Source organism: Sus scrofa, chromosome 7 (genome assembly GCF_054392235.1).
Source record: "Sus scrofa isolate SSC_HxYL_T2T_F1_AM1 chromosome 7, Sscrofa_HxYL_maternal_Yorkshire_Landrace_v2.0, whole genome shotgun sequence".
NCBI lineage: Eukaryota > Metazoa > Chordata > Mammalia > Artiodactyla > Suidae > Sus > Sus scrofa.
In genome coordinates, this window is record NC_139389.1 from 76,367,709 (window position 1) to 76,388,430 (window position 20,722).

The 20,722-nt window shown below is 36.1% G+C and overlaps 1 protein-coding gene across 9 annotated transcripts in view; it reads right to left on the minus strand.

Annotated features, from left to right (window-relative positions):
- Positions 1 to 437: 437 nt before the first annotated feature.
- Positions 438 to 20,722, minus strand: part of NUBPL (NUBP iron-sulfur cluster assembly factor, mitochondrial) — a 241,101-nt gene continuing 220,816 nt past the window's right edge. For 4 of the 9 annotated variants that reach the window (XR_014810680.1, XR_014810678.1, XM_005666209.4 and 1 more), the window contains 3 exons: positions 19,771 to 19,891; positions 15,812 to 15,894; positions 438 to 2,223 (listed from right to left, as the gene is read on the minus strand). Coding sequence is in view for 5 of the 9 variants with exons in the window: in XM_005666209.4 (XP_005666266.2) it covers positions 2,161 to 2,223; positions 15,812 to 15,894; positions 19,771 to 19,891 (267 nt within the window). In the remaining 4 variants the exon portion in view is untranslated. The remainder of the gene's footprint in view (positions 2,224 to 15,811; positions 15,895 to 19,770; positions 19,892 to 20,722) is intronic. The other 5 variants (XR_014810679.1, XM_084969033.1, XM_013978129.3 and 2 more) reach the window with 2 other exon arrangements.

Sequence of the window (20,722 nt, forward strand, 5' to 3'; positions counted from 1 at the left end):
ACAGGCTTTCCTGGAAGCATCTGCAGAGACTAGTAGATGAGAGAGAAGGAAGCAGGTGACTATACATGTGGATCTTCTCCAAGTCATATATTTCTGAGTAACATCTATCTTTCCCATTTCTCCATGAGATGTATTAAATTTTGGCACACAACTTTAAGCACCTCTGGAGCTCATTTAAATCATTCTTCTTCCAGATAAAGTTAAGCTTGGTTCAATTACTTGCTTTACAGTATTTAGAAATACTCCATGATTATCCATATTGGCCCTCTTCCAAGAAGACAATAAAAACACAAATACTTCTACAACTTAAAAGTCATTACTTCCTTCTCAAAGTGATAAATGATGATTACTGTACATGCACCAGTACTTTTATTCACGATTTTTATTAGCATGGATAATGCGGTTCAGGAATTTCAGTTCAGACACAGTAGCACATATTTGATTTTTTAAATTTTACTTTTATTTTGAGAAAATCGTAAACTCACAGGCAGCTGTTAAGAAATAATACAGGGAGAGTCCTTTGTGCCCTTTACCCAATTTCCTCCAGTATAACATTTGCACAATATCACAACCAAGATACTGATATCAATATAGTGATGATACAGAGCATTTCCATCCTCAGGAGGATCCCTCATGCTGCCTTTTTATGGACATACACACAGTTCCTGCCCCCACCATCATTCCCCCTCCTTAACTCCTGGTAACTACTAATCTGTTTTTCATTTCTGTAATTTTTTTCATTTCAAGAATGTCTTAGAAGTTGAATCATATAGTACACAACACCTTCTGGGATTAGTTTTTAGTTTTTTCATTCAGCTTAATTCTCTGGAATTTATCCAGGTTGTTGCATGTATCCACAGTTTGCTCTTTTTTTATTGCCAAGTAGTAGTCCATGGCATGGATACACTACTGTTTGTTTAACCAATCACCTACTCAAAAAATCTGGGTTTTTTTGGCTATTACAAATAAAGCTGCTATAAACATTCATGTACAATTTTTTATGTGAACATAAGTGTGTGAAAACCTGTTTATAATGGTATGTAACTCTTTACCTAATTTTCTGGTTCCGTAAATACAGAGCAAAGGTACCCAACTTTTGTCAAAGGTCAGAGACCACTTCATTATAATTTAGGATTAACTTATGACTCTTAAAGCAATCTTCCTACCTGACCTTGGGAAACCCCTGACACAACTCTCTCTCTCAGCCTCAAATAGACAAGATACATGTTATTCAAACTGTATTCTTTGAAATGTGAACATGAAATGTTCCTAAAGGGGAGATGGGGGAGATTATGGTCAAATAAGTTTGAGGAAATGTGGGATACTATTTGGTGTACAAAAGGAAGGGTCCAGTATCTAGCTGCCCAAGTTCAAACCTCAGTTCCATTTACAAGAATAGTAACCCTCAGGAAGACACTTAACTTTCCCATATCTCAGTTTTCCTATCTGTAAAGTGGAGACAACAACAGTTTCCCACTCACACGAATGGAAGAGTAACCACAAGGACACAAGAAAACACTTGATAAATGTTAGTTAGCATTATTATTATTACTGCCACCATAATCAGAATCAACAATATCATTATGACCTTGTTAAAAAATACATATGTCCAGACCCCCTTCCTGGAGATTCAGATTCACTAAATCTGGGGTAAAGTCTAGTCTAGATGAAGAAGCAGAAGATTATCTATATTAAGAATGTGTCCAGAATTCAAACCCAGAACAAACTGCCTGAAGGAGAAGTGTCACACTTATGTCCATACACACATTTAGTAAATCCTTTAAATGGCCAACTCTGTAGTACTGCAAAACAAAACAAAACAAAACAAAAAAATCACAGCTCTCTCCTGATTGAAGGTTGGGCTTGTAATATAAACTCATCATTCCTTCAGAGGTAGCTCAATAAAAAAAAATGGGGTTCTGTGATGTTGGTACACATTAGCTTTCCAAAAAATTCCTACATGTAGCAGTAAGCATTGGTATGTAAAAACTTTGTGAGTCATTACTTAGAAAATCAAACCTGAATATAAGACATTATTTCTTTAGAGATACAAGAAAACAACTCTGATTGCTATTATTTCTGTAGGTTTCAACCACCATACTGTTGATTCCAAAGGTCTTACTGCCAAGCAACAGGCAAATTTCCAGGACACTTGGGGAATCACTCTGGAGGTGGAGGCAATCTTCTTACCACTTCGGTAGCAATCCTCAGGTAGGCTTTGGCCTGGAAAATAACAGATTTGTTTGTTCTATGTTTCTTCCCAATAGTCATGAAATGACTCATGAACTGTTTTCCATAGCTGTTCGTTGAATTGAATAGAAGAAAAGGTGAATGAGAAATGTAGAAATACGATAGTGAGAAGATACTGTTGTAAACACTGCAGGTAGGATAGGGGAGAAAGGATTTTAGTTTATTTGGAGGTTAACTATTTGGAAGGTGACTTTCTAAAAAAAATATTTGGTAGCAGCAATCACTATTTCTTAAACTCTAATTCTCGTGTCAGCAAACTAGCAACCCAGTCTAGTTGCAGAAAAACTACACCTTCTTCTGACAAACTGATATCCTGAGTTAGATACTGCCAAACTTCTTTGGCATGAGAATTATTAGTTGTCTTTTAAAAGACTATACATTATCACCCTTGGTTTGTCTCTGGAAAGCATTTTCTTTACTCTCTCTGAGTATGGAGTCTAATCCCAGCACCAAGCACCTACAGGCTACTCTACCTGGTGAGATTTAAGTATCAGGCAAGAATTTCTGGAGTCATTTGTCACACTCTTCATCTTTAGGACCCTAGGACAACAGAACACAATAAGCAGCCCCCAAGCACTGAATGAGCCACAGCCTAATCCAATGTCTGCACTGTCCAGTTAGGACAATAGTCATGGCATTTGCATTTTAAAGTTTTAAACAACTGCAATACAAATACTACTTATTTCTCCTGTCTTATCTATAAAAAGTAATTGTAAGGCAATAGTGAGGTTTTCTAAAACCATTAATTTATACATTTGTATACTTAGAGTTGTGTATGTACTACTACTATTAATACTGGTAAGAACTAAAAGTTACTTGAGTACTTAATATTTGCCAAGTATTATTTCACTTATCCTCACAGCTACCCTAAGGGGGTAAATTCTGTCATTATTCCCACTTTTTAGAGAAGAAAACCAAGACCCAAAAAGGTGAAGAGTCTTGTCCACAGCATTATATCTAGTATGAGATGTGCTGAGCTGGGCATTGAACCTAGGCTGACTACCTTCTCAACTCTGCACATGGTAAAAGAACTGTTTGAGGAGTTTCCGTGGTGGCACAGTGGAAACAAATCCGAGTAGGAGCCATGAATTGGCAGGTTTGATCCCTGGTCTTGCTCAGTGGTTAAGGATCCGGAGTTGCTGTGAGCTGTGGTGTAGGTCGCAGATGCGGCTCAGATCTGGCACTGCTGTGGCCAACAGCTGTAGCTCCGATTGGATCCCTAGCCTGGGAACCTCCATATGTCGCGGGTGCAGCCCTAAAGCAAAAAACAGAAAACCAAGAAAACAAAAACTGTTTGAGGTTTCTTTACCCTGACTTGATGAAGTGCTTTTAACTGTATTTCACACATCTTGATTTTGTTTTTTTTTCCCTTTTTGGCTGTTCTTGCAGCATATGAAAGTTCCTGGGCCAGGCATTGAATCCAAGCTGCAGTGTGGCGTGGGTCACAGCTGTATCCTTAACCTACTGTGCTGGGCCAGGGATCGAACCTTTCCCATCTCAGAGAAAACACCAGATCCTTAACCTGCTATGCCACAGTGAGAATTTCCACATATCTTGATTTTTTAAAACTATGCGTGAAGTAAATACTTCCTCAATTTTAGGAAAAATTCTAAGACAGCCCTCTTATATTTACTTTATGAGGTTGATACAACATATTAAGAAATGAGCAATTTGAAAAGCAGGAGGACTATTTTGATATTTTATATATATATACATACATACACACGTATATAAATCTGTGCTACAAAGAGGAATCCGTATTTGCAACTCACATCAGAAACTTATTTGCCACATATTAGATCATAAAGAAAGAAAAAAAATTTGTATATGTATACACACACACACACACGCACACAGACATATATCTATCTCTGTGTGTATATATATGTATATGTATGTACCTGTGAATAAATACATACATGTGGATACATATACATATAAAGTCAATCATGTCTGTTATCCCTCAATCAATATGTTAGAAAACTATTCATGGAGAAAAATTTTAAATAATATTAATTACAATAATGACAAACCTTTAAGTATATGTTATCTGATATGTAATCGCCATGCTATTTGTTTCATTGTTGAAATATATGTGATGGCATAAAACTTGTTTCATATTACTACTTTAAATTTTATATTTTGACTCTTATTTCTTGAAAAAATCCAATGAATATAATCAGAAATGCCTGATTTTAAAAGGAACAATTAGTCTATTTATATTAATATAAATAACTGATATATCTGAGTTTTACTTACCAAGTTTTTGTGGTCTCCAAAAGACTAGTTTAATTCTTATTCAATCTATGTTAACTTCTTTTATACTAACATTTAAAAACAAGTATACACTTGAACCTTTTTCTTTGGAAGTTGTATGTTTAATATTGGTCAGTTTTTAACCTATAAACATCAGTGTAATTTAAAAAACTAATCACAGATCCATTCTATTTAATATTTTTATGATTTGCCTTGACAATGTAAGGATATTACACATAAATCTACTTTCAAATGTCATCTTTTTATTGGTGATACATAATTAAATTTTTTTTTCTTTTTTATGGCTGCACGTGTGGTATACGGAAATTCATAGGCTAAGGGTTGAACAGGAGCTTCAGCTGCCGGCCTATACCACAGCCACAGCCACACCAGAACCCAACTGCATCTGTGACCTACACCACAGCTTGTGGCAACACCAGATTCTTAACCCACTGAGCACGGCCAGGGATCAAATCTGCATCCTCACAGAGATAAAATCAAGTTCTTAACCTGCTGAGCCACATTGGAAACTCCTAAATTTTTAAAAATATTTGCATAGGGAATTCTCATTGGGGATCAGCAGAAACAAATCTGACTAGTATCCATGAGGATGTAGGTTCAATCCCTGGGCTTGTTCAGTGGGTTAAGGATCTGGCATTGCCATGAGCTGTGGTATAGGTCACAGACGTGGCTCAGATCTGGCACTGCTGTGGCTGTGGTAAGGCCAGGAGCTGTAGCTCCAATTCAATCCCTAGCCTGTGAACCTCCATATGCTGTGGGTGTGGCCTTAAAAAAAAAAGGCAAAAAAGAAATCTGTATAGGTCCTAAGTGCACAGGTCAATGAAATTATACGAAATGAACCCACTTCTGCACTCAACCCCTATCCAAAAAACAGAATACTATCAGACACCTCCCTCCCCAAAACCCCCCAAACTGTGTTTGACCCATAAGAGTTGAAATTACTTTACCAGGAAAGTATTAACATTTAATTCGAGTCCATTTTTTCTTTAAAAATGGTAGCTTTAAACTTGGAGGGACAAGATGGCAGAGTGGAAGGACTTGAGCTTACCCTCTATCACAAAAACACCAAAATTACAACTAACTGCTGAATAACCATCAATAAAAATAGATGGGAAACTACCAAAAAAAGATATCCTGAAGACAAAGAAGAAGCCACATTAAGACAGTAGGAGGGGCACTTTCACAATATAAGCACTTCCATATCTGCCAGGTGGGGGTAAAATAACTGCATCATAGAGGCTCTCCCACAGCAGTGAGGGTTCTAAACCCCAAATTGGGAGGAGGAGCCCCCAGAGCATTGGAGTTGAAAGCCAGCAGGGCATGTCACAGAAGCTCCACAGGACTGAAAGAAACAGAGACGCCACTCTTGGAGGGTGCTCACAGGATTCCATGTGCACTGGGTCCCAGGGGAAAGCAGGGACTCCATAAGAATCTGAGTCAGACCTACCTGCAGATCATAGAGGGTATCCAGGGAAAGCAAGGGGTGGCTGTGGTTTGAGGTGGAGATAGGACACTAGAGGGACAAGACTCAGCTTCACCTACCAGTGGGCAAGCACCAGTCCCTCCCACTGAGAAGCCTGTAACAAGCCACTGATTGAACTTCCCCCACAAAGGGGCAGAAACCAGAAGCAAGAGAGGCCTCAAACCTCTAACGTGCAAAAAAGGAGACCAGATGAAAAGATATACAAAATGAAAAGGCAGAGGAATATAAGCCAGATGAGGGAATTGGACAAAACCCCAGAAAAACAGCTAAGCGAAATGGAGATAGCAGCGTCCATAAAAAAGACTTTAGAATAATGAGAGTAAAGATGATCCAAGATGTTGGGAAAAAACTGGAGGGGCAAGGATTGATAAATTAGAAGAAAAGATGAACAAAGAAATAGAAGATGTAAAGATTAAACAAGTGGACATCCAAAATTCAGTAACTGAAATAAAAACTTCACTAGAAGGAACCAATAGCAGATTACAGGAGGCAGAAGAATAAATGAGTGAATAAACAAGGTGGAAGGGAAGACTGGTGGAAATCACTGATGCAGAAAAGAATAAAGAAAAAAATAAAAATAAATGAGGAGAGTGTAAGGGAACTCTGGGACAATCTTAAACACACAACATTTGCATTATAGGGGTACCAGAAGGAGAAGATAGAAAGGGAGAAAGCTCAAATCAATAAAATTAGAAATGAAAAAGGAGAAGTTACAATGGACATCCTAGAAATACAAAGGATCCTAAGAGACTTCTATAAGCAACTATATGCCAACAAAATGGACAACCTCAAAGAAATGGACAAATTATTAGAAAGATACATCTTCCAATACTAAACCAGGAAGAAATTCAAAAAACAAAATGAATGGACAGATCACAAGTACTGAAATGGAAACTGTGATTAAAAAACTTTCAACATGGAGTTCCCATCGTGGTTCAGTGATTAACGAATCCGACTAGGAACCATGAGGTTGTGGATTCGATCCCTGGCCTTGCTCAGTGTGTTAAGGATCCGGTGTTGTCGTGAGTTGTGGTGTAGGTCGAAGATGCAGCTTGGATCCCACATTGCTATGGCTCTGGTGTAGGCCTGGGGCTACAGCTCTGATTAGACTCCTAGCCTGGGAACCTCCATATGCCATGGGTACGGCCCTAGAAAAGACAAAAAAAAGTAAAAACTTCCAACAAACTAGAAGTCCAGGACCAAATGGCTTCGCGAGTGAATTCTATCAAAAATTAGAGAAGAGTTAACACCTATCCTTCTAAAACTATTCTAAAAAACTGCAATGGAAGGAACACCCCAAAACTCATTCTATGAAGCCACCATCACCCTGATACCAAAACCAGAAAAGATACCACACAAAAAAAGAAAATGACAGGTGAACATCACTGAAGAACATAGATGCAAAAATCCTCAACAAAATACTAGCAAACTGAATTCAGCAATACATTAAAAGGATCATACACCATGATCGAGTGGAATTTATCCCAGGGATGCAAGGATTTTTCAATATCCACAAATGAATTGGCATGCTACACCACATTAACAAACTAAAGAATAAAAGCCATATGATCCTCTCAATAGATGCAGAAAAAGCTTTTTGACAAAGCCCAAAATCATTTCTGATTAAAACAAAAACAAACAAAAAAAACCCTGCAGAAATTAGGCATAGAGGGAACCTACCTCAACATAATAAAGGCCATATATGACAAAACCACAGCTAAAATCATTCTCAATATGAAAAGCTGGAAGAATTTCTATTATGATCAGGAATAAGACAAGGATGTCTGCTCCCACCACTTCTATTCAACATAGTTTTTTTAAGTCTTAACCATAGCAATCAGAGAAGAAAACTAAATAAAAGGAATCCAAATTGGAAAGGAAGAGGTAAAACTATTTACAGATGACATGATACTGTACCCAGAAAATCCTAAAGACACTACCAGAAAACTGTTAGGGCTCATCACTGAATTTGGTAAAGTTGCAGGATACAAAATTAATACACAGAAATTGACTGTATTTCTATATACTAACAATATAATTTCTCTTTCAGAAAGAGAAATTAGGGAAACAATCCCATTTACTATCACATCAAAAAGAATAAAATACCTAGGAATAAATCGAAAAAGATAAAAGACCTGTTTTCTGAAAACTATAAGATCTGGATGAAAGAAATCAAAGATGACACAGATGGAAAGGTATACCATGCTCTTGGATTGAAAGAATCAGTATTGTCAAAATGACCAAAGTACCCAAGGCAATCTATAGATTCAATGCAATCCCTATCCAATTACCAATGGCATCTTTCACAGAACTAGAACAAAATATTTTCAAATTTGTTTGGAAATACAAAGGACACCAATAGCCAACACAATCCTGAGAAATAAAAATGGAGCTGGAGAAATAAGGCTCCCTTGCCTCAGACTATACTACAAAGCTACAGCCATGAAAAAACAGTATGATAGTGGCACAAAAACAGAAATATAGATCCGTGGAATAGGACAGAAAGTCTACAAATAAACCCAAGCACCTATGGTCAATTAATCTATGACAAAGGAGGCAAGAATATACAATGGAGAAAAGACAGAGGTGCTGGGAAAACTGGATAGCTACATCCAAAAGAATGAAATTAGAACATTCTCTAACACCACACACAAAAATAAACTCAAGGTGGATTAAAGACCTAAATGTAAGACTGGATAACATAAACCTCTTAGAGGAAAACATAGGCTGAATACTCTCTGACATAAACTGCAGCAATATCTTCTCAGATCCACCACTTAAAGAGTAATGACAATAGAAACAAAAATAAACAAATAGGACCTAATTGAACTTCAAAGTTTTTGTACAGCAAAGGAAACCCTAAACAAAACAAAAAGACAACACATGGAATGGGAGAAAATATTTGCAAATGAAGAAACGGACAAGGGATTAATCTCCAAATACGCAAACACCTCCTGAAGCTCAATATCAAAAAAACAAACCACCCCATCAAAAAATGGGCAGAGGGAGTTCCCGTTGTGGCGCAGTGGTTAACGAATCCAACTAGGAACCATGAGGTTGCGGGTTTGATCCCTGCCCTTGCTCAGTGGGTTAAGGATCCAGCATTGCCATGAACTGTGGTGTAGGTCACAGATGTGGCTCGGATCCCACGTTGCTGTGGCTCTGGTGTAGGCTGGCAGCTACAGCTCCGATTACATCCCTAGCCTAGGAACCTCCATATGCCGTGGGAGCGGCCCAAGAAAAGGCAAAAAGACAAAAAATAAATTAATTTTAAAAAAATGGGCAGAAGATCTAAATAGTTATTTCTCCAAAGAAGACATACAGATGGCCAAAAACATATGAAAAGATGCTCAACATCATTAATTATTAGAGAAATGCAAATCAAAACTACTATGAGGTACCACCTTACACCAGTCAGAATGGCCATCATCCAAAAGTCTACAAAAAAAACCAACAACAACAACAACAACAACAACAAAACGCTGGAGAGGTTGTGGAGAAAAGGAAACCCTCTTACACTGTTGGTGAGAATGTATATTGGTGCAACTGCTATGTAAAACAGTATGAAGGTTTCTCAAAAAACTAAAGGGAACTACCATACAATCCAGCAACCAACACTCCTGGGCATCTATCCAGGGAAAACCATAATTTGAAAAAATATATGCATCCCAATGTGCACTACAACACTATTTACAATAGCCAAGACATGGAAGCAATCTAAATGTCCATCCACAGATGAATGGATTAAGAAGATGTGGTGCATGTATACAATGGAATATTACTCAGCCATAAAAAGGAATGAAATGATGGCATTTGCAGCAACATGGATGGACCTGGAAACTATCATACTAAGTGAAGTTAGTAAAAGATAAAACATCATATGATATCACCTATATGTGAAATCTAAAAACTAAAAGGATACAAATGAACTTATATGCAGAACAGAAAGACTCACAGATTTTGAAAAACTTATGGTTACCAAAGGGGACAGGTGGCAGGGGGGTGGAGAGATGAACTGTGGGATTGGTATATGCACACTGAGAAATATGGAATGACTGGCCAACAAGGACCTACTGTATAGCATAGAGAACTCTACCAAATATTCTGTGATAATCTATGTGGGAAAAGAATCTGAGAGAGAATGGATATGTGAATATGTATGACTGGGTCACTTTGTTATACAGCAGAAATCATCACAGCCTTGTAAATTAACTATACTTCAATAAAACAAAAAAACATTAGCTCTCAAAATACGAATAAAGCCTTATACTTTTTTACTAAGTACATAATCTACCAAGTACTTTGAATATATTTATCTCACTTGTGTAAAATAAATACTTCTGACTCAACTTGGATGAAGAAATGGGAGTTGCCTGCTCAAAGTCACAAAGTTAGCAGGCTAGAGAACATTCAGACCCAAGTCCACCCGACTGCAAAGCCCACCTCCTCCTACCACATCACACATTAAACAGTAAATCCAAAATTTACGAGTAATTTTAATCATAATGCTTTGTCTAAAAATGGTTTTAGTCTCTTGTTACAGTTACCAGAAACAACAGATTTTGTTTAAAAATGGAAATTACATGTACTTCATAAAGATGTTTCTCTTAAATCTAAATGTGCTGATTTTCATCCATGCATCTTTATAAACACTTTTTTTTAAATCCTTTAGTAGCTTTTCTAGGTATTTAAGCCTAATATTTTATGACGAAAATTTAAAGTTCACTAAGCAAGCTGAGACAAGACCATCATTCTATAATCTCTTATTTCTTATGTTAGAGACATACACCTATCTGATCACACAAAATACTGAATGATCCCAGAAGAATCAAATTTGCTACATTTAACCTTTGCTTTTTAATGGACTGTCTCTCTAAGCTCACATTTTCAATATATCCCACTCAAAGTAATGGTCAGATTGTCATTTGCTGAGGAACCACTAAAAGTGCTTAGTTTAACAGTTTCAATTTCCACAAAAATGTTGAGATTGAATTTTTTTAAGCCAATGCAGGATGACTTCAACAAATACTTTTTGGTTCTTATTGTGTGCAAGGCATTGTGCTGGGATATCTGTGGGATGGAATGATATTAGGGAGGCAGAAGGTAATGAGTTGGGGCCTTGAGGTCAGACACGCATGGTTTAAAATCCTAATTCCATCATTTATTAGCACTGGTCTTGGGTAAGTTAATTGGCCATTCTACGCTCAGTTTCCATATCTGTAAAATAGTTACAATAATAGTATATATACCTCAATGGGCTTAGGGGCATATTAAATAAGAATAAAGTACTGGAACATATGAAGCAAATTATAAATATTAGTAGCTGCTATTATTACTATTACATCCTCAAGTAATTTACAGTCTCATTGAAGGGCTCATAAATAACATGTCCCTTTCGACACTCTTCCTGCCTGAGGAATAAGTAAATTAAATCTCTTCCTTTTGTTTAATCCATAACTAGCAAAAAGCAAACATGGTCACGTATGCAAAAAATATAATTTAGATTTCTCAAATTATTAATACTCTTTCTCATCAACTCAACTTTATACAGACTAACCCTTCCCTTCTATTCAAGATCTTTTACTGGACCGTTTAGAGGCACAGGTAATACAGCTGGATCTTATTTGTCTTTTCTCTCATTACCAAGTGAAAGAACTGGGTGGCAACCAAAGTCCAAGGAGTTTTAGGGAGTTTTTTTCCTTTGTCTTTGTTTTTAAATATTTTAAGTTCATATTAAGACTATGAGATAATTTAGAAATTTGTAAGATAAAGTTTCTACTTATATTTGAAAGTCTACCAGAAATATCTTATAATACAACTTTCAACATATCAATACTAAGATTTTTACTTGATAAAAAGGATCAAATCACAAAATTAACAGTCAATCATGGATCCATCACTGTGTCCTCAAAAGGTAGATATAGTTGAATGAACAATTATAATTACACAAACAAGAGGAAGTGCTACTGAATTTAAGAGTGGTGCATCCTAAGGGTCCACTTGCTCTCCCTTTCTCTATGGCTTTCTCTGGCTATTTTACACTGTTCACATTTGGAGTTCCAATTACTCTGTCCTCGGTGGTCCATAGGTGCAGAAGGCTGGCACTATGGCTAAGTAGGCAGCAGTCTACTGGTGCTTTTTAACTGGTACTATAACCCCTCTCAGCTTTTCCAATGATGCTCAAATTCAGCACAATTCATACCTTTCAATTAATCACTGTCTTTTTAGTATTTGCCTCTTCGGAAAGTTAAATGTTACTGGGAGAGTTAAATCTCTATCGCCTAATTTTGAAAGAAATTGTGGGCAGAGAATGAGAGCCCTGGAACCTGGTGCTGAGAAGCGGGGGTGATGGAAGATGGAGAAAAGAAGGTGGAATGAGAAAGAAGACAAAAAGCTGAAGATGAAATTTTTACTGATTAATAAATTTGCCTATATGCAACCCTAAAAGCAAACAATAAAAAGTGTCAACCTAAAGGGCTAACAATTAACAAATAATTCTACAGATTCCATCTCATTAACTTCTGCATAAGTTTACTATGTTGGCAAGTAAACATTTCTTTCATTCTTTAAATGAAGACATTCAAGTAGAATGGGCATTAAGCTTTCATGCATACAACATGGAATCTGTTAAGAGGCTGTGACTATCTTTTGGGAGCATATTTCTATTTGAGTTCATAGGGGAAAAGGGAAGGGGGTTATCAGGAGGTAAAATTCACCACAAGAATAACCAGAAGGATCCTGATTCCAGGATTCAGCCACAGCTTCCCAATATCTAGGACTTAACACCTTTAAAGCTAAAGCTGAAAACTCTACCCTTATCCCATGATTCAAATTCTTTTCTGATTTTTAACTGACACCAAAGAGCGGCATTTACTTGAAGCTGTGTAAGCGGGAGGACATAAATGGACTCAACCCTTTGATAAAGGGCAGAAGAAAGACTACCATGACATCTTGTATAGGACATTGTAGAAGATGTAAATACTCACAGTTGTATTCTACTCAGCATATTTCAAAGTATTTTCACAAGGTCATCTCATTTAATCCTCCTCATTATGATATCAATTTACAGATGGAGAAAAAGGTTTAGAGACATGAGGGAACTTGCCTAAGGTCACACTTAGAAAGTGGCATTCTTGGTAATGAAATCCTAAACTAATACAGATTAATGCTTTCCCTTTCATACAGAGACCTCTTTGAGAATCTAATAAAGCTCTTGTTCATTCTTCAGAAGAATGCACATAACTCCAGGGGATTCTCAGACCCAGGTTAAGATCTTCTGTATTATTCCCTGTGGCTGTGCACACCAATGGCACCTGAGGGGAACAGTCTGCTCACCCTCTTCTCTAGATCTCTGTATACGAAAAAGGAGGTAAACTGAATGCTTGTCTAAGTATACACAATAGACACTGAACTAATTTTGCAATTAGTTATGAAGGAGAGTAGACACTGCATTGGCAAGAGGATGCATGGGTTATGGTTTCAGAGCTGGATGTGGAAATAGCCTCTAATACTACCTTGGATAAATCTCTTATAGTAAATGAATCTCGGCTTCTTCATCTTCGGCTTCTTCATTTGAAGAATGAAAACTATCCTACCTATCTCATAAATAGGCTATGAGAATCAAATAAGATAATGTAATTAATGTACCTAAGTATTGTACTCACTTCTTAGAAGAAATTGAAGAAATCATAGCTATTAGCAGAGGACCCAAAAGGTGAAAAAATGGAAAGAGGCCAACATTTGAAAAGGACCAGACTTGCTTTTTAATCACATCTTACCATTTATTAGTTCTAGGACCTTGGGGAAATTATTTAGCTTCCATGAGCCTCAGTTTCCTCATTTGCAAAATGAAGACTATTTATATACTGCTTGAAGTTGTTATGGGCATGGAAATTATGCAAATACCTAACAATGTCCAGTACACTATAACTACTATTAATATTAGGAAGATGATTAATAATAATGAATGTCTACAGTTTTAAGGGTAGGAATAATAACTTCTATGGAAATAAAATAAATACAAGACTGCACTTTTTTTCCTTTTCATGGACATGTCTAAATCTTAAAATTGCTCAGAAGTCTTCAAATACAAGGCAGAAGTCTTCATATGTAAGTTTTATGACGTGGTACATGAAATTCTCACTAGTTTTGCAGAGATCATACCAAATCAAATCTAACTTAAATCACAAAGGGTTAGCTTGTTCATATTCCCATAAATGTCATCCAGAACAGTAAAATAGGTCTAATGTTTATGCAAATGCATATGAGATTTTAAAAACATGTAACTCCAAAAATCTCTACAAACACTGTTGTTTACAGTTTTAAATTATATTATCTTTTGATGGTTGTTCTGTGTTCTCTATTATATTACATTCCTTTAATTTTCTTGAAATGATGTTGCTTTTGGAGAATCTCAAAGAAAAAAGCAATAAGGATCAGATGGAAAAGTATTAAAAATCTAAATTCATAATTGTAATAAACTTCTAAGTAATTATTCTTATTCATCAGGCATCACCATACAATGTCTCTAAATAGTCTTTCTCAGGAGGCATAGGAAAGTGGGTAATTAAAAAAAAAAACCTCGATTTTCATACAATGTTTCATTCACTGCATAAAGTACACCTATGGTAGTTGGGATTGCCAGATTTCAATTATGAAAGTAATAAAAGGTTATGGTTTTTGCTTATCTGAAAGATTTCTAAGAAAAGGCTGAAAAGGAAATTTAACATTTATTACCTAAAAGTCAGAGAAAAGAAAAACAATGATAAGTGCTACACTATATTTACTTAGAGATCATATTCCCAGCAACTCAATCACCTGGATAATAACTGCCAACCCTTAAGAAAGGGAAAGGAGCTCTTGGCCCCTGAAAGAGATAATGCAAAATCAATCTACTTTACCAATTTGAGACACCTGACTATCAATTTTGCTCTTATTTTATTCACAGTTCTAACCAAGCTTGGCCCCTTTATCTTCTAGTTCACATAAAATTAGAAGAAGCAAACTAGAATGAAGGGGGTAGTAGTTATGGATGGGCAAAATAACAGAACTATAAAGTTATACTCAATAGCTGAGGGGAGAAACTAAGAAACTATAAGATGGGGGCTGTTTGGCAAAGGAGCACAAAAAAGACATCAAAAGTGATATACCAGATGATGGCTCAGATTCTAACTTAAACAGCAAGTGCTACTTAGGAAAGAAGAGATATATATGACAGATTTTATTTCTATTTTAAAAAGGAGTAAAATAAGAGATTTTATGCTTAAAGTTATAAAATTTCAGCAATCTTGAAAATCTATCAACTGTAACCCCAAGGATATTAGCTAATGAAAGACTCTAAATTTTCCCACCTCACCTCCCCCATCATATTTCTTACAATAAACACAATGAAAATCCCATCTCTAAAGGTTTCCCTATATCCAACTCAACATTTTCTTATATTAGATTTCCTTCTCCCAGTAATCAGCTGAACTTCTAATACTGAAACATAATAACCTCAGGCAGCTAGATACAACTAGCCAGCAAGATAAGACCTCTACAAACTCTCACCGCTCTTCATGAGAAAACAAGTTGGGTGACAATTCTTTGTGGGTGAAATTGTTCAGCTGATAATTCAGAGCCAGTACTGGCATGTCTACTATATAAAAATAGTAACTAAAAGATGCTTTGGATAAGTTAACTAATCTTTGTTTAATATAAGCATCACAAATAGATCAACTTGATCTTCCTTTCTTCCTACATATGAAAAAATATATATCCTTAGAAAATAAATTAAAGTACTTCTTTAGAAATATAACTTACCTCATCACTTTCAGGCTGTGAAAACACAATTGGCTGGCCTGTATCTGAAGCTTCCCTTATATTAAGATGTAAAGGAATGTCTCCTAAAAGAGCCCATCGGATATCCATTAGTACCACAAAAGTTTATATAAGGCATATGAAATTTTACTTTTTGAACTTCTGAAAGAAACAAAATCTAAACTAAGCCAATTTAAATCAACTTGAGTCTGACTATCCTCAAACTGCTAAATCTTTGAAAAAAGAATTTCAAATGAAAATTAGGGGTGGGAGTTCCTGTTAAGGCTCAGAGGTGCAAACTTGACTAGTATCCATGAGGATGAGGGTTTGATCCCTGGCCTCATTCAGTGGGTTAAGGACCCAGTGTTGCCATGGGCTGTGGTGTAGGTCACAGATGCAGCTCAGATCCTGCCTTGCTGTGGCTGTGGTATAGGCTGGCAGCTGCAGCTCTGATTCAGCCCCTAGCTGGGAACTTCCATATGCTACAGGCATGGCCACAAAAAGAAAAAAAGAAAAAAAAAGAAGAAAAGAAAAAGAAAAAAAATTTAGAGGCAAAGTATTCCTTTTGAGGGTAGTATAGTGACTACACATATATGAAAGTTGTATGGCAGCCAATCAAGGGATAATGTTTCTGATTTTTTATTCTTTGCTGGAGGTCTTCTAGCAAGAAATGGCTTAAAACACATTTGTAAATTATTTCTCTTTATAATAACTGATATATATGTATATACAATGCCACATTATAAGAGGAAGCTGAAGAGGAAAAGATAAGGTGGTAAAATAGTTTCAAAAAAGTACAACAAAACAGTCTTCCTCATGTTGGCAGATAAATGGGCCAAGAGAACTGCTGAAAAGCAGGCTGGTAGACCCATTATTTCAACTATCTGCCTCTTTATCAGAATTATTTTTTTATTATGTATTAATCTGTATAGCATTACATATAACTTATGAGCTTGATGAGATCTCAAGAAATATACAATAAAAACCTCCAATATTCAGACTTGAGGTTGGAAAGGATGTGTGTCTTTCCTGGGAATATACTACTAGCAGGTAGTAGAATTTAGAGGAAAAGTGCTCTGATTCATCATCCAATTGACTCTTTCTACCATATCATCACAAGTGAAGCCTTTCAAAAGGTTGAGATTTAAAATGCAGTAAATTGAGTCTTAAGTAAGAAGAGCTGACTTGTCATGGTACTCAACATTCTTAGAACCACTCCAAGTTCATGCAAAGGTCATTGAAACGTGTTTGTGTGCGTTTTATATAAGGAATTCATTTAGCACCATGCCATGCAATGTAAATAATGCAAAAAAAGAATATGCTACAAAATTACAAACCTACTACAATTTATATTATGAAGTACAGGGAGGAACAGATATTTCATGCTCCTGTTATCAGTAAATTTTGAGATCTTAACCAACTTTAAGTCTTTCCTAAATGTTCAATAGCCAAAAGAAAAAAATCCATGAATATTTCAGTAACCATTTAAAAATCAGATTTTCATTAATTTGATATCTATTCTGTGATCAACTTTAGACTGTACGAAGCTGTCACAGGTGCAGGCAGGAGAAGATATGTTATAGAAAATACTTAAAAACCCATAAAGTTTTTCTCTTGATTTATGAATTGCCATTATATAGTAAGAAATCTTGAATACTTTCATTTCTTTCTTTTTTCTTTTCTTTTTCTTTCTTTTTTCTTTTCTTTTTTTTTTTTTTACAGCCGCACCTGTGACAAATGGAAGTATCCAGGCTAAGGGCTGACTCGGAGCTATAGCTGCATATCCAAGCTGCATCTGTGACCTACACCACAGCTTACAGCAACACCAAATCCTTAACCCACTGAGCAAGACCAGGGATCAAACCCACATCTTCATGGATAATGGCTGGGCTTGTTACCACTGAGCCACAATGGGAACTCCCAATGGTTTCATTTCTACTCTAGTAACGGAAGAAAAGAAAAAGTAAAACCTTCTCTATATAGCCACCTATTGATATCATTTCTGTGCTCCAAAGACTCACTATCCACAGAAGGGAACAATAAGAGAGAGGGAAATCTTATTAGAAAATAGGTGGCATAGTGAGAGCAGTAATGGGCTAACAGAAGTATACTGAGAAGGATAAAAAAGGAGTAAAGGTAACGGAAGTGGGTGAGGTTCAGATTGGCCTTGAAAAGTATTTTTGAGGGGCTAGGGCTGAAGGAAGTACATTTCAGAAACGGAAGTGAGATCATTTGCGATCTTAACTACTATGCATAAACTATCCCTGTAGGTGAATATGGAGCAAATTCTTAAGAGCAATTTTACCAAATAATCATTTGAAACACAGCCCCACAGATGAAAATAAATTAAGAGGCAGCCAGAGAGTCAGTAAAGGACAAATAAGAGTACTGGGGGTTTCACCCAGCCAGGAGGCCAGAGTTGGAGAGCTCTTTCCCTGATTTCAGTTCCTCATTTCCAGTTCCAACCTCTTCATTACCAGAGCCCCTGCTCTAATTCATGGTAGATTCCCAGGGGCCTCCATGACCACATTAAAAGGAGGAGAAGTGTTCTATGTCAGAACTCTAAATTATTTTTCCCATATACTTTGAGACACAACAGTCTATGGCGCTATCCAGTTTCTGTGATCAGTAATCAGTGTCTCTGATTATTGTTAGAGTACATGTACATTTATGAGCTGTTGGTTAAAATATAACTTCCATATGTGAGATTGTTTCTCTAGGAGATGTGTTTCAAATTCTAAATAACTTACTTACAAAATCATACCACCCATTCATAAATTAGGGAATTATAATATTGTCAGCATAATTCAATAATGCCATTATAATTACACATTTACTTTATTACATAAGTGAATGTCAATCTGTTATGTTATTACGCAGGTCTGGGAAATTGAACTTTCTAGGTTAGTTAAATGGAAAACAGTTGCAGAATATAATTAGTAGCTATAATTACAGCAATGTATCAAAATATATCATTAGTATTCACCTGGTACTACAGTAGCTGCTACAGTACAAATGTATAATAATAATACATTTAACATCAACTTTTAGAAACTTAATTATTATAAAGAATGATCTAAAATTCCTTGATCTCTAAGGGATCCTGTTAACTGTTTAAAACTAATAATTCACTCTATGCCTCCCTTATTCATCCATGTATTTGAGCATCTAAAATCTGCCTTTGCCCAGAACAGAAATTCATAAGTAGAAAATCAAAAGTGTTTACTAAAAAGTGCATTAAGTTGCTTGTGTATTTTTTTTTAGAATCATGTTTTATCCAAAGTCTGTCTTTTGCTCACCTAACCCATGATTTTACTTCTTCTCAAAACACTAATTAATCCTTTGAGTCAGTAACATGGATAGTACAGACAATGTAAATTTTGGGTGCTATACTTAATAAACATGGCATAAAAAGGTTACAGAATAAAAAATTATATATAAAATGATTATAGAAAACAGAAAATATTGTTTTTCTAGAGCATAAGGACTAATAAATTCAAAACTGATTAGGAAGGCATTTCTTCATACACACCATGAACTGACATTTTCTAAGGTTGCTACATCATACAGAACAGACATATATATATATATACATATATATATATATATATATATCTGTTTATACTGAGAGAGGTCTTCCTAACTTAACATTATTGAAAATGTGGACTTCAAATCATAGTACTCAGGCTATAAAATTCTCTTCTCAGATTCAAGTTACAGGCAGTTTTTATCTATAGCAAAAGTTATCATAACTGGCAGAATAAACTCCCTAGTCCAAAAGCCTTCCACTAATAAAGTATTAGAAAAAGCCAAAGAAAGATTAAGACACAGAACTGCACTATACTAACTCACTCTAAAACACAAAGCCAAAAGCAACTCATCAGTTTCTGAGACATTCTTCATCACCATCTCCATTTTTCTTTCTGTCATTTCCTCTGCAAAAGAATATCCTGTGGTCTTACCTAGAACATCAAGATCAAGGGTCCGTGCTAGTCTCCTTGCACCATCAGCACCAAAAATATGAGTTTTGTGTTTACATTTTGGGCACTGGAAAACACTCATATTTTGAACAAGGCCCAAAACCTAAAATAATAAAAACACAGTGAAATCAAAACAAACTTAAATCAAATCTCAATCCACTATTTCAACAAGGTTTTACCACATGTCTATTAGGTTCCAGTGATACGATGATCAATAAGTTACGGTTTCTGCTCTCAAGGAACTCAAGCTAGTGGGAGAGCAAGACACACGTGATTAATAATGTGGTAAATGCTAAAGAGATACAAATGAGAGGGATCAAAAAATCCTGTTTGGGAAAAATAAGAGGGGTCTCTGAGTTGCCCACAGAGAACTGATTCTTCAGGTTGAGGGTGAGAAGAGGGGTTGAGGCAGAAGCAAGAGCACAAGCCAACACAGCAAAATTTAACTTGTGTGGCCTATTTGGGCTGCAACCAGTGAGGGTGTCAAGGCAGAAGCTAGTTTGGTAAGAAAAGTCATGGTCATATGGTAAGGTGCTAAATGCCATCCATGTATTTGAGACTTTCTTCTTGAGACAACAGAAAACCACAGAAGATTTTAAAGTTGAGGAGATGGCATCAAAGAAGCAGTGACAGACAATCAGATCTGTGTTTTAGAAATTTAGTTCTGAAAGCAATATGGAAAAAATAAGCAGGAAGACAAGGAGAAAAATAAACATTTAAGAAGCTCACCATGGAAAAGCCCCACAGTAAATTAAATAACAGGTAACATATACTGAGTGCTTATTATATGTCAGGCACTGGCATAAGCGCTTTGCATGTACTATCTTATTTACTTCTCACAGAACTTTATGAGTTTTTATTATCCTTGTTCTATAGGTGAGAAAACTCACACAGCTAGCAGAAGACTGAAACTCAGCTCTTATCAAAATATTAT